The sequence below is a fragment of the Pristiophorus japonicus genome, chromosome 3, assembly GCF_044704955.1.
Source record: "Pristiophorus japonicus isolate sPriJap1 chromosome 3, sPriJap1.hap1, whole genome shotgun sequence".
Taxonomy (NCBI): Eukaryota; Metazoa; Chordata; class Chondrichthyes; family Pristiophoridae; genus Pristiophorus; species Pristiophorus japonicus.
Window position 1 is genome coordinate 71,087,995 of NC_091979.1, and position 16,445 is coordinate 71,104,439.

At 45.4% G+C, this 16,445-nt stretch overlaps 1 protein-coding gene across 14 annotated transcripts in view; it reads right to left on the reverse strand.

Moving 5' to 3' along the window:
• The window catches only part of LOC139259755 (solute carrier family 35 member F5-like), a 205,733-nt gene that overhangs the window by 109,414 nt on the left and 79,874 nt on the right, over positions 1-16,445 (reverse strand). For all 14 annotated transcript variants that reach the window (XM_070875446.1, XM_070875455.1, XM_070875454.1 and 11 more), the window contains 2 exons: positions 11,674-11,736; positions 7,517-7,589 (listed from right to left, as the gene is read on the reverse strand). In XM_070875446.1, coding sequence (XP_070731547.1) covers positions 7,517-7,589; positions 11,674-11,736 — 136 coding nt within the window. The remainder of the gene's footprint in view (positions 1-7,516; positions 7,590-11,673; positions 11,737-16,445) is intronic.

The window sequence follows — 16,445 nt, forward strand, 5'->3', positions numbered from 1 at the left end:
GGCCTCACAGGTTGGAGAGGCACTCTGGAGACCTGCAATAAAAGACTGTCACACTTTACTTTGAGCTCACAGTATCCAGTCAGATTCTTTATTCATACATAACAACTGGCGACAAGATACAGATGACGAACCCAATGATGCAGAGAACAGTGGCCATCCTGGAGAAATTCTCGGAGGGAGATGATTGGGAAACCTTCGTGGAGCGATTCTACCAATACTTCATGGCCAACAAGCTGGAAGGAGAAGCAAACGCTGCCAAACGAAGGGCGATTCTCCTCACCGGCTGCGGGGCACCAACGTATGGCCTCACGAAAAATCTGCTTGCTCCAGCGAAACCCACAGAGAAATCGTAAGATGATTTGTGCACACTGGTCCGGGAGCATCTGAACCCGAAGGAAAGCGTTCTGATGGCGAGGTGCCGGTTCTACACCTACAAAAGGTCTGAAGACCAGGAAGTGGCACGTAATGTCGCCGAGCTAAGACGCCTTGCAGGACATTGTGAATTTGAAGGACATTTGGACCACATGCTCAGAGACTTTTTCGTACTTGGCACTGGCCATGAAGTGATACTTTGCAAACTTTTGACTGCAGAGCCCTCAACCTTGAGTAAAGTCATAACGATAGCCCAGGCGTTCATTGCCACCAGTGACAATACTAAGCAATTCTCTCAGCACATGACTGCTGCTCCAAGTACTGTGAACAAAGTGATGTTGTTTTCAAATCGCAACGTACAGGGCAGGCCCCACATGCCTGCAATTGCACGCCCGCAGAAGTCTCAGAGTCCACCATCAAGGGTGATGAAGGCAAGGCCATTAACACCTTGATGGTGCTGCGGGGGTAATCATTGCTTCCATTCATGCCACTTCAAAGGGTACGTTTGCAAGGGCTGTGGAACAATGGGACACCTCCAACGTATGTGCAGGCGAGCTGCAAATCCTGTTAATCCTGCAAACCACCATGTTGCAGAGGAGGACAGATCCACGGCGGATAACGACAAACCAGAGCCTCAGACCGAGGAGGCAGACATATATGAGGTGCACACATTTACCACAAAGTGTCCCTCGATAATGCTGAAGGTTGAATTAAATGGATTCCTGGAGTCAATGGAGCTGGACACGGGCGCGAGCCAGTCCATTATGAACAAAAAGAATTTTGATAAATTGTGGTGCAGCAAGGCCTCAAGGCCAGTCTTGACTCCCATTCGCACAAAAGTGAGATCTTACATAAAGGAACTGATTCCCGTAATCGGCAGTGCAACTGTAAAGGTCTCCTACGATGGAGCGGTGCACAAGCTACCACTCTGGGTGGTACCGGGCGATGGTCCCACGCTGCTTGGTAGGAGCTGGCTGGGAAAGATACGCTGGAACTGGGACGACGTCCCAGCGCGCTCGTCCACTGACGACACTTCGTTGTGCCCAGGTCTTAAACAAGTACCCTTCGCTGTTCGAAGCAGGCATCGGGACGTCCCAAGGAGCAAAAGTGCAGATCCCCCTAATTCTGGGGGCGCGACCCATCCATCACAAGGCGAGAGCAGTACCGTACATGATGAGAGAAAGGGTAGAGATCAAGCTAGACCGGCTGCAATGAGAGGGCATCATTTCGCCGATCGAATTCAACGATTGTTCCAGTCCTCAAGGGAGACGGCACCGTCAGAATCTGTGGTGATTACAAAATAACTATCAATCATTTCTCCCTGCAGGATCAATATCCACTACCAAAGGCTGACGACATTTTTGCTACGCTAGCGGGAGGAAAGACGTTCACGAAGCTGGACTTGACCTCGGCCTACATGACGCAGGAGCTGGAGGAATCAGCGAAGGGCCTCACCTGCATCAACATGCACAAAGGTCTCTTCATTTACAACAGATGCCCGTTTGGAATTCGATCAGCCGCGGCGATATTCCAGAGAAACATGGAAAGCTTACTGAAGTCGGTCCCGCGCACAGTGGCCTTCCAGGACGACATCTTGGTTACTGGTCGGGACACAGTCGAGCATCTGCAGAACCTGGAGGAGGTTCTTAGTCGACTCAATCGCGTGGGGCTCAGGTTAAAACACTCGAAGTGCATTTTCCTGGCGCCTGAAGTGGAGTTCCTGGAGAGAAGGACGGCAGCAGGCCCACCGATTCGAAGACGGAGGCAATCGAAAATGCTCCAAGGCCACAGAACGTGATGGAGTTGCAGTCATTTCTAGGACTCCTGAATTACTTCGGTAACTTCCTGCTGGGTCTCTGCACACTGTTAGAACCACTGCATGCTTTACTGCGTAAAGGAGATGAATGGGTACGGGGCAAAAGCCAAGCAAATGCCTTTGTAAAAGCTAGAAAATTGTTATGCTCAAACAAATTGCTTGTGTTGTATGATCCATGTAAGCGTTTGGTACTAGCATGTGATGTGTCGTCGTACGGTGTCGGGTGTGTATTGCAACAAGCTAATGAATCTGGGAAATTGCCACCGGTTGCTTATGCATCCAGAAGTCTGCCGAAGGCTGAGAGAGGCTACAGCATGATTGAAAAAGAAGTGTTAGAGTGTGTGTATGGGGTAAAGAAAATGCATCATATCTGTTTGGGCTCAAATTTGAATTGGAAACTGACGATAAGCCACGGATATCCCTTTTTTCCAAAAGGGGATAAATACAAATGCATCGGCCCGCATCCAGAGATGGGCGCTCACGTTGTCCGCATACAACGACGTCATCCGCCACAGGCCAGGCAGAGAGAACTGTGCCGATGCTCTCAGAAGGTTGCCACTGCCCACCATGGGGGGTGGAAATGGCACAGCATGCAGATTTAGCCATGGTTATGGAAGCATTCGAGGGTGAGCAATCACCCGTCACTGCCCGGCAGATTAGAACCTGGACAAGCCAGGATCCTTTACTTTCCTTAGTAAAAAGTTGTGTGCTTCGCAGGAGCTGGTCCAGTGTCCCAGTGGAAATGCAGGAAAAGATAAAGCCGTACCAGCAGCGCAAAGACGAAATCTCTGTACAGGCAGACTGCCTTCTGTGGGGTAATCGGGTAGTGGTACCCAAGAAGGGCAGGGACACTTTCATCAGTGACCTCCACAGTACTCACCCAGGCATTGTAATGATGAAAGCGATAGCCAGATCCCACGTGTGCTGGCCTGGTATCCATGCGGACTTATAGAGTCCTGCGTGCACAAATGTAACACATGCTCGCAGTAAAGCAATGCACCAAGGGAGGCGCCACTAAGTTTATGGTCTTGGTCCACCAAACGGTGCTCCAGGGTCCATGTCGACTAGGCAGGTCCGTTTTTGGATAAATGTTCCTTGTGGTTGTAGATGCATACTCCAAATGAATTGAATGTGAGATAGAAGCATAGAAACATAGAAAATAGGTGCAGGAGTCGTCCCTTCAAGCCTGCATCGCCATTCAATGAGTTCATGGCTGAACATGCAACTTCAGTACCCCATTCCTGCTTTCTCGTCATACCCCTTGATCCCCCGAGTAGTAAGGACTACATCTAACTCCCTTTTGAATATAATTAGTGAGTTGGCCTCAACAAATTTCTGTGGTAGAGAATTCCACAGGTTCACCACTCTCTAGGTGAAGAAGTTTCTCCTCATCTCGGTCCTAAATGGCTTACCCTTTATCCTTGGACTGTGACCCCTGGTTCTGGACTTCCCCAACATTGGGAACATTCTTCCTGCATCTAACCTGCCTAAACCCGTCAGAATTTTAAACGTTTCTATGAGATCTCCTCTCATTCTTCTGAACTCCAGTGAATACAAGCTCAGTTGATCCAGTCTTTCTTGATAGGTCAGTCCCGCCATCCCGGGAATCAGTCTGGTGAACCTTCGCTGCACTCCCTCAATAGCAAGAATGTCCTTCCTCAAGTTAGGAGACCAAAACTGTACACAATACTCCAGGTGGGGCCTCACCAAGGCCCTGTACAACTGTAGTAACACCTCCCTGCCCCTGTACTCAAATCCCCTCGCTATGAAGGCCAACATGCCATTTGCCTTCTTAACTGCCTGCTGTACCTGCATGCCAACCTTCAATGACTGATGTACCATGACACCCAGGTCTCGTTGCACCTCCCCTTTTCCTAATCTGTCACCATTCAGATAATAGTCTGTCTCTCTGTTTTTACCACCAAAGTGGATAACCTCACATTTATCCACATTATGCTTCATCTGCCATGCATTTGCCCACTCACCTAACCTATCCAAGTCAGTCTGCAGCCTCATAGCATCCTCCTCGCAGCTCACACTGCCACCCAACTTAGTGTCATCCGCAAATTTGGAGATACTACATTTAATCCCCTCGTCTAAATCATTAATGTACAATGTAAACAGCTGGGGCCCCAGCACAGAACCTTGCGGTACCCCACTAGTCACTGCCTGCCATTCTGAAAAGTACCCATTTATTCCTACTCTTTGCTTCCTGTCTGACAACCAGTTCTCAATCCACGTCAGCACACTACCCCCAATCCCATGTGCTTTAACTTTGCACATCAATCTCTTGTGTGGGACCTCGTCGAAAGCCTTCTGAAAGTCCAAATACACCACATCAACTGGTTCTCCCTTGTCCACTCTACTGGAAACATCCACAAAAAATTCCAGAAGATTTGTCAAGCATGATTTCCCTTTCACAAATCAATGCTGACTTGGACCTATCATGTCACCTCTTTCCAAATGCGCTGCTATAACATCCTTAATAATTGATTCCATCATTTTACCCACTAGCGATGTCAGGCTATAATTCCCTGTTTTCTCTCTCCCTCCTTTTTTAAAAAGTGGGGTTACATTGGCTACCCTCCACTCCATAGGAACTGATCCAGAGTCTATGGAATTTTGGAAAATGACTGTCAATGCATCCGCTATTTCCAAGGCCACCTCCTTAAGTATACTGGGATGCGGTCCATTAGGCCCTGGGGATTTATCGGCCTTCAATCCCATCAATTTCCCCAACACAATTTCCCGACTAATAAGGATTTCTCTCAGTTCCTCCTTCTTACTCGATCCTCTGACCCCATTTATATCCGGAAGGTTGTTTGTGTCCTCTTTAGTGAATACCGAACCCAAGTACTTGTTCAATTGGTCTGCCATTTCTTTGTTCCCCGTTATGACTTCCCCTGATTCTGACTGCAGGGGACCTACGTTTGTCTTTACTAACTTTTTTCTCTTTACATATCTATAGAAGATTTTGCAGTCCGTTTTAATGTTCCCTGCAAGCTTCCTCGCGTACTCTATTTTCCCTGCCCTAATCAAACCCTTTGTCCTCCTCTGCTGAGTTCTAAATTTCTCCCAGTCTCCGGGTTCGTTGCTATTTCTGGCCAATTTGTATGCCACTTCCTTGGCTTTAATACTATCCCTGATTTCCCTTGATAGCCATGGTTGAGCCACCTTCCCTTTTTTAATTTTACACCGGACAGGGATATACAATTGTTGTAGTTCATCCATGCGGTCTCTAAATGTCTGCCATTGCCCATCCACTGTCAATCCCTTAAGTATCATTCTCCAATCTATCCTAGCCAAGTCACGCCTCATACCTTCAAAGTTACTCTTCTTTAAGTTCTGGACCATGGTCTCTGAATTAACTGTTTCATTCTCCATCTTAATGCAGAATTCCACCATATTATGGTCACTCTTCCCCAAGGGGCCTCGCACAACGAGACTGCTAATTAATCCTCTCTCATTACACAACACACAGTCTAAGATGGCCTCCCCCCTAGTTGGTTCCATGACATATTGGTCTAGAAAACCATCCCTTATGCACTCCAGGAAATCCTCCTCCACCGTATTGCTTCCAGTTTGGTTAGCCCAATCTATATGCATATTAAAGTCACCCATGATAACTGCTGCACTTTTATTGCATGCACCCCTAATTTCCTTTTTGATGCCCTCCCCAACATCACTACTACTGTTTGGAGGTATGTACACAACTCCCACTAACGTTTTTTGCCCTTTGGTGTTCTGAAGCTCTACCCACATAGATTCCACATCATCCAAGCTAATGTCCAAGATAATGTCGGCAAGCATGTCCGTTGCCACCAGTGAAAGCCTGCGGGCCATGTTTGCCACGCACGGACTTCCTGATATCCTTATGAGTGACAACGGGCCATGTTTCACCAGTGCCGAGTTCAAAGAATTCATGACCCGTAATGGGATCAAGCATGTTACATCTGCCCTGTTCAAACCAGCATCCAATGGTCAGCTAGAGAGAGCAGTGCAAACTATCAAGCAGGGCTTGAAGAGGGTAACTGAAGGCTCACTGTAGACTTGCCTATCCCGAGGCCTGCTTAGCTACCACATGAGACCCCACTCGCTCACTGGGATTCCACCCGCTGAACTGCTCATGAAAAGGGCACTTAAGACAAGGCTCTCGTTAGTTCACCCTGATCTACATGAACAAGTAGAGAGCAGGTGGCTTCAACAAAGTACATATCATGATAGCGCAAATGTGTCACGCGAAATTGAAATCAATGATCCTGTATTTGTTTTGAAGTATGGACAAGGTCCCAAGTGGCTTCCCGGCATTATTGTGGCCAAAGAGAGGAGCAGGGTATTTCGGGTCAAACTTTCAAATGGACTCATTCACCGGAAATACTTGGACCAAATCAAACTCAGATTCATGGATTATCCTGAGCAACCGACTTTGGACCCTACCTTCTTTGACCCCCCCAACATACACACCAGTGGCAACCAACACTGCGGTTGGCCACGAAGCAGAACCCATCACCCGCAGCCGCCCAGCGGGACTCACCACACCAGGCAGCCCAGCGAGGGCCCAACAAACAATTCACCAAAACCAGTATTTGAGCATTTGCACTGAGACGATCAACCAGGGAAAGAAAGGCCCCAGATCGACTCACCTTGCAAATAATTACACTGATGACTGGGGTGGAGGGGGGAAGTGTTGTTATATATGTAAACCTGTATATACTTTGTGTAGCCACCAGAGGGCTCATCCCCTGGAGTCCCAAGGGATCCCACAATCCCTTGTAGCACAGGTACTTAAGGAGGCCTCATAGGTTGGCGAGGCATTCTGGAGACCTGCAATAAAAGACTAAGGTCACACTTTCCTTTGAGCTCACAGTATCCAGTCAGACTCTTTAGTCATACATAACAATTAGAATGGGTGACGAAAAGTGTGGTTAAAGTAGTAGGTTTTAAGGAGCAACTTAAAAGGAGGAGAGGCGGAGTTTTAAAGGAAAGAATTCCAAAGTTTAGGGCCGAAACGGTTGAAGGCACGGCCTCCAATGGTGGGGAAAAAGAGGGGGATGCATAAGAAGCCAGAGTTGGAGAAATATAGAGTTTCTGGAGGGTTGTAGGGCTGCAGGAGATTACAGTGATAGGGAGGGGCAAGGCCATGGAGGGAGTTGAACAGGAGGAAGAGAATTTAAAAATTAAGGCTTTGGTGGACTGTGATCCAATGTATGTCAGCGTGGACAGGAGTGATGTGCGACAGGGACTGTGACATATCTTTATCAATGTGATGTAATCCTTACATTGATCTGCATTTCATGGTGTAATTAAGTATTTCAAGCTAAAACCTACCTGTACTGCTGTCATTATTGGCTTTTTCATTGGCTGAATCATGAAACTTCACTGGGATGTACAGTGGCTCACTCTGCAAATCAAATTAGAAGTAAAAATTCTGGTGACAATATAAACAGAACTCTTTAACAAGTAATATAATAGTAACGCTGACATTTTCACAAATTACTTGCAGACATTAGATTATTGAATGTTGGAAAATTAAGTACTTTATAGGGACTGAATTTTCATCATTTAGCCACTGGTTTTCCGGTGGTATTTCGGTGCTACTTAAAAATCCCTTTTTTTTTTAAACCACCGAAATACTACTTTCACTCAAGGCCACTATTTTCATCAAATTTTCTTATTTTTGATCGTGCAACACTCAAAGTAAAATGGGTGGTATTTTTGCGGGTGGTAAAAATGGTGGTATTGATGAATTTACCTGTGGTGGTAATTTTCGGTGGTATTTCAGTGTTGGAGTCTTGGCCGCAGGTAAAAGAAGTGCAGGATGGGGGCTGATGTTTTATTGCTGGTTTTGTTCTTGCTGTTGATGTTGTTCTTGTTGTGTTCTTGTTGTTATACTGTTGTTATATTGTTGTTATATTGTTGTTATATTGTTGTTATATTGTTGTTATATTGTTGTTGCAAAAATGTTTAAATAATTGAAGTTGAAAAATTATTTATTTGTTGATTTTTACATTTTTCAAACTTTACAGCATTTTATAAAATTTTGTTCACCTAACCATTCTTGTACTGTGTCTAATTTTTAGAAAATGAAGGGTAAAATCCAACGATAGAGTGGGCGGTAAAGGTGAAACGTAACTCTCACTGTTCAAGCAAAATGTTGATTTATGAGCTGCTGATGTCCTTAAAATGTCCTCCAATTTTCTCAAATAATCCACTAAAAGCCTCAAATAACCTTAAAATCTGACATAAAGATGTCTGTGTAAAATTCAGCCTTCTCTCTGGAATGGACTGCAGCTCCGTTTTTTAAAATGGCGTCCATAGCACTGGATTCAATCAGATAAGATCAGATAAGACTGCACTTTTCAAGGTGATAATTTAGGCCAGGTAGAAATGGTGGTATTGATGAATTTACCTCTGGTGGTAATTTTTCGATGATATTTCGGTGCTACACACTCAATGACGTCATAAAAATGGCAAAAAAATAAGATCGGTGGAATTATTTTTTAACCACCGGTGGTAAATCATTGATGAATTTAACACTGGTGGTATTTCAGTGCTGAATTATGAAATCGGCTCTATTTCGGTAGCAATCTGCGATTAATTTACCACCGATGGTAAATGGGTGGTAAATGATTGAAGAAATGACGAAAATCCAGCCTTTTATATCTTTATTGCAAAAACAATAACATGTACTATGTTAACAGCGAGAAACAGATTTGGGTTTCATTTATTAAGTATAGTTAATATTCGGGTCGACCACCTCAAGTCTCTTCGCCAGGAGCAAGCGGAGGCCAAGCACAAACAGCAGAAGGAGTGCACGGCAACGCAAGCATTTCACCCACCTGTCCCTTCAACCACCGTCTGCCCCACCTGTGACAGAGACTGTAGCTCCCGCATCGGACTCAACAGTCACCCAAACTCATTTTTAGTGTGGAAGCAAGTCATCCTCGACTCTGAGGGACGGCCTAAGAAGAATCGTTACATATACACCATAGATCCCAATTTTCTCTCCCTTTTTTAAAATTTGGAAATGGAAAACTTGCTACAAAACTTCCTTTTATGTGCCTTTTGAACTGGTTTCTAAGTGATAAGTGAGACGGGCCAAGCATTATTTTTCTTTAGAAAGACTACTTCCAACCCCCCACTCCCCTATTCTGCAGACAAGCACTTGGCTTCTGCCTGGTACATAGCCATTGTGGTACAGCTGATAGACTAAACATTGCAGGGATATCATGGATTCAAACACATCTTCCATCTCTCTGTGATGTCACATGTTGGGGTTCCGTTGCACCATCCATACTACCTTCATTGATCTATTTTTAATATTGAAACTCAAAGGAACATTAGAACCTCGATTTTAATAGGGACCATAAGTGCAGCGTTCTCGGACTGAAGTGAACGACAAGCTATCACAGCTGTGACAACAATAAGTGGAAGCCATTTTGACCCCCGGGCCTCATTGTTATCCAGGAGCCATCTCCCACCCGAAGCCAGTGGGAATGATGTGGAAGCTGGGTGGCACGAGGCTACGGCCGGGGACCCACGGGAATGGTCACTGGTACTAAGGTTCAGTCTTTGGGGAGCTTGAGAGAGAGAGAGAGAGGCTGATAGTCAAGGGAAGGTGTGATGCCCAGGGCAGAGCAAGCCCAAGAAGGATCACTTCTGCTGTTCCTGGCCCACAAGGAAACCATTACAGATTTTTTTTTAAAACATGCATTGCTTGGCCCCCTGCCTGGATCCATCGCATGGCCTGAGGTCAAAATCACACTGGAATCCGAATTTCGCAATTGGGCCCTGGTGTTTTAATATTTATGAGGCCCTCGTTTGCACGCAGCGAGGGCCTCACATGCCTCTCAAAAACGGGTGTAAAAATCATGGCCGGCAAGAGTGACAATGGTCCCACTAGCTCTGTTCTCGTTAGGTTTGGGGATTAAAATCAGGACTTAGAAAACAACAGTTTTAGTTTTAAATCCAAGACGTTAACCATTAATAAATATCACACAGTATTACATAGTATTTGCAGCGTAGAAGCAGGTTTTTCAGCCCTACAGGTCCATGCCGGTGTTTATGCGCCACACGAGTCTCCTCCAACCATTCTTCATTTAACCCCATCAATATATCCTTCGATTCCTTTTTCCTTCATGTATTTATCTCGCTTCCCCTTGAATGCATCTATGCTATACGCCTCAACTACTTCCCATGGTAGCGAGTTTCGCAATGTATAATATTATGAGGGGGCTTGACAAGGTGGATATAGAGAGAGAATGTTTCCACTGATGGGGCAGACGAGAACTAGGGGGCATAATCTTAGAATAAGGGGCCGCCCACTTAAAACTGAGATGAGGAGAAATTTCTTCTCTGAGGGTTGTCAATCTGTGGAATTCGCTGCCTTAGAGAGCTATGGAAGCTGGGACATTGAATAAATTTAAGACATAGACAGTTTCTTAACCAATAAGGGAATAAGGGGTTATGGGGAACGGGCAGGGAAGTGGACCTGAGGCCATGATCGGATCAGCCATGATCGTATTAAATGGCGGAGCAGGCTCGAGGGGCCGTATGGCCTACTCCTGCTCCTATTTCTTATGTTCTAACAACTCTGGGTAAAGAAGTTTCTCCTGAATTCCCTATTGGATTTATTCGTGACCATCTTGTATTTATGGCCCCTAGTTCAAGTCTCACCCGCAAGTGGAAACATCTTCTCTACGTCTACCCGATCAAACCCTTTCATAATCAAGATTATGTAAAATATTAAGTATCATTCTAGTTCATCTTTTTTCCACCTTCTCTAGCGCCTCTATATCCCTTCTTATAATATGGAGACCAGAACTGTTCACAGTACCCCAAATATGGTCTAACCAAATTTCTATAAAAGTTTAACACAACTTCTTCGATTTTCATTCATCTAGAAATTAATCCTCGTGCTTAGTTTGCTTTTTTTAAATGGCCTAATTAACCTGTTTTGCTACTTTTGGTGATCTTTGTACTCCCAGATCCCTCAGTTTGTGTGCAAGTACTGGTAAGCGCTACAAAATAAATATTGCTATATATATTTTCTTCACTTTTTCCATATTAAAAGGTGGAGTAAAAGTTTCCGCTTTGGGTGCAATTGGCAATCCGGGTGCAAATTGCGCTTGAAATTGCACTGGTTTTCTAAGTGAAGTTCTACTTCAAATTTCCGCTCAAATTCATTTGCATAATCACAGACAAAAATCTTCCATGAACCAGCATAATCAGGCAGCATAATAAAACAGAATTGTTTTTTCCCCTTGCATTAACAATTGTTCACTGATGAAATTCACTGCACAAGCTAGTTCATTTTAGACAGTTAGCTACCAGGGCTCAAAACTGGAGACCCAAAGAACTGAAACAAGTGTGCTCATATGCTTGGCCTAACAAATGCAGAAAATTACCAAACTACCATTTGAATGAAAGCTTTGATATCTGAATTAACAGTATACATGCAAAATCACTTGCAACTAAATACTTACCAAGGAATTATTTACACTAGTGTCTGAAGTGCAAGTTGCAAGATAACTTTCAGCATCTGCAAACTTAAGAGATTGAAAAAGTTAATAAGGAGGCAACAGGAAATAGCAAACCATATGGCTAAAGTTGCCTTTGGTACATGTGCTGAAATGAGCAGCAATTAATCACACATTCCTATATAGGCATAGTTGTGATAGGACATTTACTGGAAGCCACAAATTATACAGGAGCAGGAGATCGAGGCCCAGATACAGGGTGCGGAGATCGGGAGGAGCAACAGGAGCGGGAGATCGAGGCCCAGATACAGGGTGCGGAGATCGGGAGGCGCAACAGGAGCAGGAGATCGAGGCCCAGATACAGGGTGCGGAGATCGGGAGGAGCAACAGGAGCAGGAGATCGAGGCCCAGATACAGGGTGCGGAGATCGGGAGGCGCAACAGGAGCAGGAGATCGAGGCCCAGATACAGGGTGCGGAGATCGGGAGGAGCAACAGGAGCGGGAGATCGAGGCCCAGATACAGGGCGCGGAGATCGGGAGGAGCAACAGGAGCGGGAGATCGAGGCCCAGATACAGGGTGCGGAGATCGGGAGGAGCAACAGGAGCAGGAGATCGAGGCCCCGATACAGGGTGCGGAGATCGGGAGGAGCAACAGGAGCAGGAGATCGAGGCCCAGATACAGGGTGCGGAGATCGGGAGGAGCAACAGGAGCAGGAGATCGAGGCCCAGATACAGGGTGCGGAGATCGGGAGGCGCCAGCTGCTGCAAGGATAAAAAGTTAAAACATTCGAAATCGAAGTGTGACGTCACAGTCAAGCGGGTAAGTGATTGCTGGTGGATTGGCGAGTATTTTTCTTTTCTGTAGGAAACCTTTGGCACTGTTGTAAGTAGGGAGTTGCAAGTAAATATATGTGATCTTTATTATCTAAGGAGAGCCAGTTAATTAAATCGGCTGTTTGCTGAGTAGCGGCTAGGTGTGTTGTGCTAAGGTTTAGAATTTAGTTCTACTTGATAGTTGAGAGTGTAACTAGAGGGATGGCAGGGCAACTCAGTCCAGTGAATTGCATATCCTGTGGCATGTGGGAAGTCCCGGATGCTTCGCGCAGCAGTGACGACCATGTGCACAGGAGGTGTCTCCAACTGCACCAAACTGCAACTTTGGAGCTTGAGCGGCAGCTGGGGTCACTGCGGTGCATCCGCGAGACTGAGAGCTACGTGGATAGCACGTTTCTAGAGGCGGTCACCATGCAGCTCAAGAGTGTGCAGGCAGAGAGGGAGTGGGTGACCCCTGGACAGAAGAGGAGGACTAGGCATGTAGTGCAGGAGTCCCCTGAGTCCATCTCGCTCTCCAACCGGTACTCAGTTTTGAGTGCCGGTGGGGGCGATAGTGGTTCTGGGGAGTGCAGCCACAGCTAAGTCCACGCCACGGCACCGCGGGTGGCTCAGCTGCACAGCGGGGGTGGGGGGGGGGGGAAGGAAAAAGAATGGAAGAGCTATAGTGGTAAGGGATTCTCTAGTCAGGGGAGCAGACAGGCATTTCTGCGGCAGCAGATGTGACTCCACAATGGTATGTTGCCTCCCTGGTGCCAGGGTCAAGGATGTCACTGAGCGGCTGCAGGGCATTCTGGGGGAGAGTGTGAACAGCCAGAGGTCATGGTCCACATCGGTACTAATGACATAAGTGGGAAGAGGGATGAGGTCCTGCAGGCAGAGTTTAGGAAGCTAGGAGAGAGATTAAAAAGCAGGACCTCAAAAGGTAGTAATCTCCAGATTACTCCCAGTGCCATGAGCTAGTGAGTACAGAAATAGGAGGATAGAGCAGATGAATGCGTGGCTGGAGAGATGGTGCAGGCGCGAGGGCTTTAGTTTCCTGAGGCATTGGGACCGCTTCTGGGGGAGGTGGGACCTGTACAAGCAGGACGGGTTGCACCTCAACAGAGCTGGGACCAATATCCTCGCGGGGGGGTTTGCTAGTGCTGTTGGGGAGGGTTTAAACTAGCTTGGCAGGGGGATAGGAACCTGAAAATAGATTCAGTAGGGAGGGGAGTAAAGCTGGAATTAGAAAGCAAAAATAAAGAAAGTGAGTTTGAAGGAAAGAGGAAATAAGCAGGAAAAAAGGGTAAAAAAAAAAAAACTTAAAGGCACTTTGTCTAAATGCACGTAGCATTTGTAACAAAATAGATGAGTTGACGGCACAAATTGAGACAAATGGGTATGATCTGATAGCCATTACAGAGATGTGGTTGCAAGGTGACCAGGACTGGGAATGAAATACTCAGGGGTACTTGACAATCCAGAGGTGAGGTAGCTCTATTGATAAAGGACGGAATCACTGCAATAGTGAAAAACAATATTGGCTCAAATGATAAGGATGTTGAAACAGTTTAGGTGGAGATAAGGAATAATAAGGGGAAAAAGTCATTGGAAGGCACAGTCTATAGGCCCCCTAACAGTAGCAACTCTATTGGTTGGAGCATAAACCAGGAAATAATGGGGGCTTGTAAAGAGGGAACAGCAATAATCATGGGTGATTTTAACCTCCATATTGATTGGACAAATCAAATTGGTCAGGGTAGCCATGAGGAGGAGTTCATAGAGTGCATAAGAGACGGATTCCTTGAGCAGTATGTTACGGAACCAACCAGGGGACAGGCTATCTTAAATCTGGTTCTGTGTAATGGGACAGGATTAATAAACAATTTCCTAGTAATGGATCCCCTCGGAATGAGTGATCATAGCACGATTGAATTTCAAATTCAGATGGAGGGTGAGAAAGTTGGATCTCTAACCAGCGTACTAAGCTTAAATAAAGGAGACGATGAAGGTATGAGGGCAGAGTTGGCTAAAGTGGACTGGGAAAATAGATTAAAATGCAGGACGGTTGATGAACAGTGGTGTACATATAAGGAGATATTTCACAACTCTCAAGAAAAATATATTCCAATGAGGAGGAAAGGGTGTAAGAGAAAAGATAGCCATCCGTGGCTAACTAAAGAAATAAAGGAAAGTATCCAATTAAAAACAAGGGCATACAAAGTGGCCAAAACGAGTGGGAGGACAGAAGACTGGGAAGCTTTTAAAAGCCAGCAAATGACTAAAAAAAATGATTCAGGGAAGATAGACTATGAAAGTAAACTAGCACAAAATATAAAAACAGATCGCAAGAGTTTCTATAGGTATATAAAAAGGAAGAGTGGCTAAAGTAAATGTTGGTCCCTTAGAGGAAGAGACCGGGGAATTAGTAATGGGGAACATGGAGATGGCAGAAACTCTGAACAAATATTTTGTATCAGTCTTTGCAGTAGAGAACACTAACAACATTCCAACAATGGATAGTCAAGGGGCTATGGGGGGGCGGGGGGGAGGAACTTAACACAATCACAATCACTAAGGAGGTAGTACTCAGTAAGATAATGGGACTAAAGGCAGATAAATTCCCATGTCCTGATGGCTTGCATCCTAGGGTCTTAAGAGAAGTAGCAGCAGGGATTGTGGATGCATCGATTATAATTTACCAAAATTCTCTGGATTCTGGAGATGTCCCAGCAGATTGGAAAACTGCAAATTTAACGCCCCTATTTAAAAAAGGAAGCAGACAAAAAGCAGGAAACTATAGACCAGTTAGCCTGACATCTGTGATTGGGAAAATGTTGGAGTCCGTTATTAAAGAAGCAGTAGCAGGACAGTTGGAAAAGCAAAATTCGGTCAGGCAGAGTCAGCATGGATTTATGAAGGGGAAGTCATGTTTGACAAATTTGCTGGAATTCTTTGAGGATGTAACGAACAGGGTGGATAAAGGGGAACCAATGGATGTGGTGTATTTGGACTTCCAGAAGGCATTTGACAAGGTGTCACATAAAAGGTTACCGCACAAGATAAAAGTTCACGGGGTTGAGGGTAATATATTGGCATGGATAGAGGATTGGCTAACTAACAGAAAACAGAGAATCGGGATAAATGGTTCATTCTCCGGTTGGCAATCAGTAACTAGTGAGGTGCCGTAGGGATCAGTGCTGGGACCCCAACTATTTACAATCTATATTACCGCCTTGGAAGAAGGGACTGAGTGTAACGCAGTCAAGCTGGGAGGAAAAGCAATGTATGAGGAGGACACAAAAAATCTGCAAAAGGACATAGACAGGCTAAGTGAATGGGCAAACATTTGGTAGATGGAGTCTAATGTTAGAACGTGTAAGGTCATGCACTTTGGCAGAAAAAAAATCAAAGAGCAAGTTATTATTTGAATGGAGAAAGATTGCAAAGTGCTGCAGTACAGTGAGACTTGGGGGTACTTGTCCATGAAACACAAAAGGATAGTATGCAGGTACAGCAAGTGATCAGGAAGGTCAATGGAATCTTGGCCTTTATTGCAATACTCCATCCCGTTTGCAAAGGGCAGGAAAGTCTTGCAACAGCTATACAGGGTATTGGTGAGGTCATACCTGGAATACTGCGTGCAGTTTTGATTTCCATATTTACAAAAGGACATACTTGCTTTGGAGGCAGTTCAGAGAATGTTCACAAGGTTGATTCCGGAAATGAGGGGGTTGACTTATGAGGAAAGGTTGAGTAGGTTGGGCTTCTACTCATTGGAATTCAGAAGAATGAGAGGTGATCTTATCGAAACGAATAAGATGATGAGGGGGCTTGACAAAGTGGATGCAGAGAGGATGTTTCCACTGATGAGGAAGACTAGAACTAGAGGGCATGATCTTAGAATAAGGGGCCGCCCATTTAAAACTGAGATGAGGAGAAATTTCTTCTTTCAGAGGGTTGAA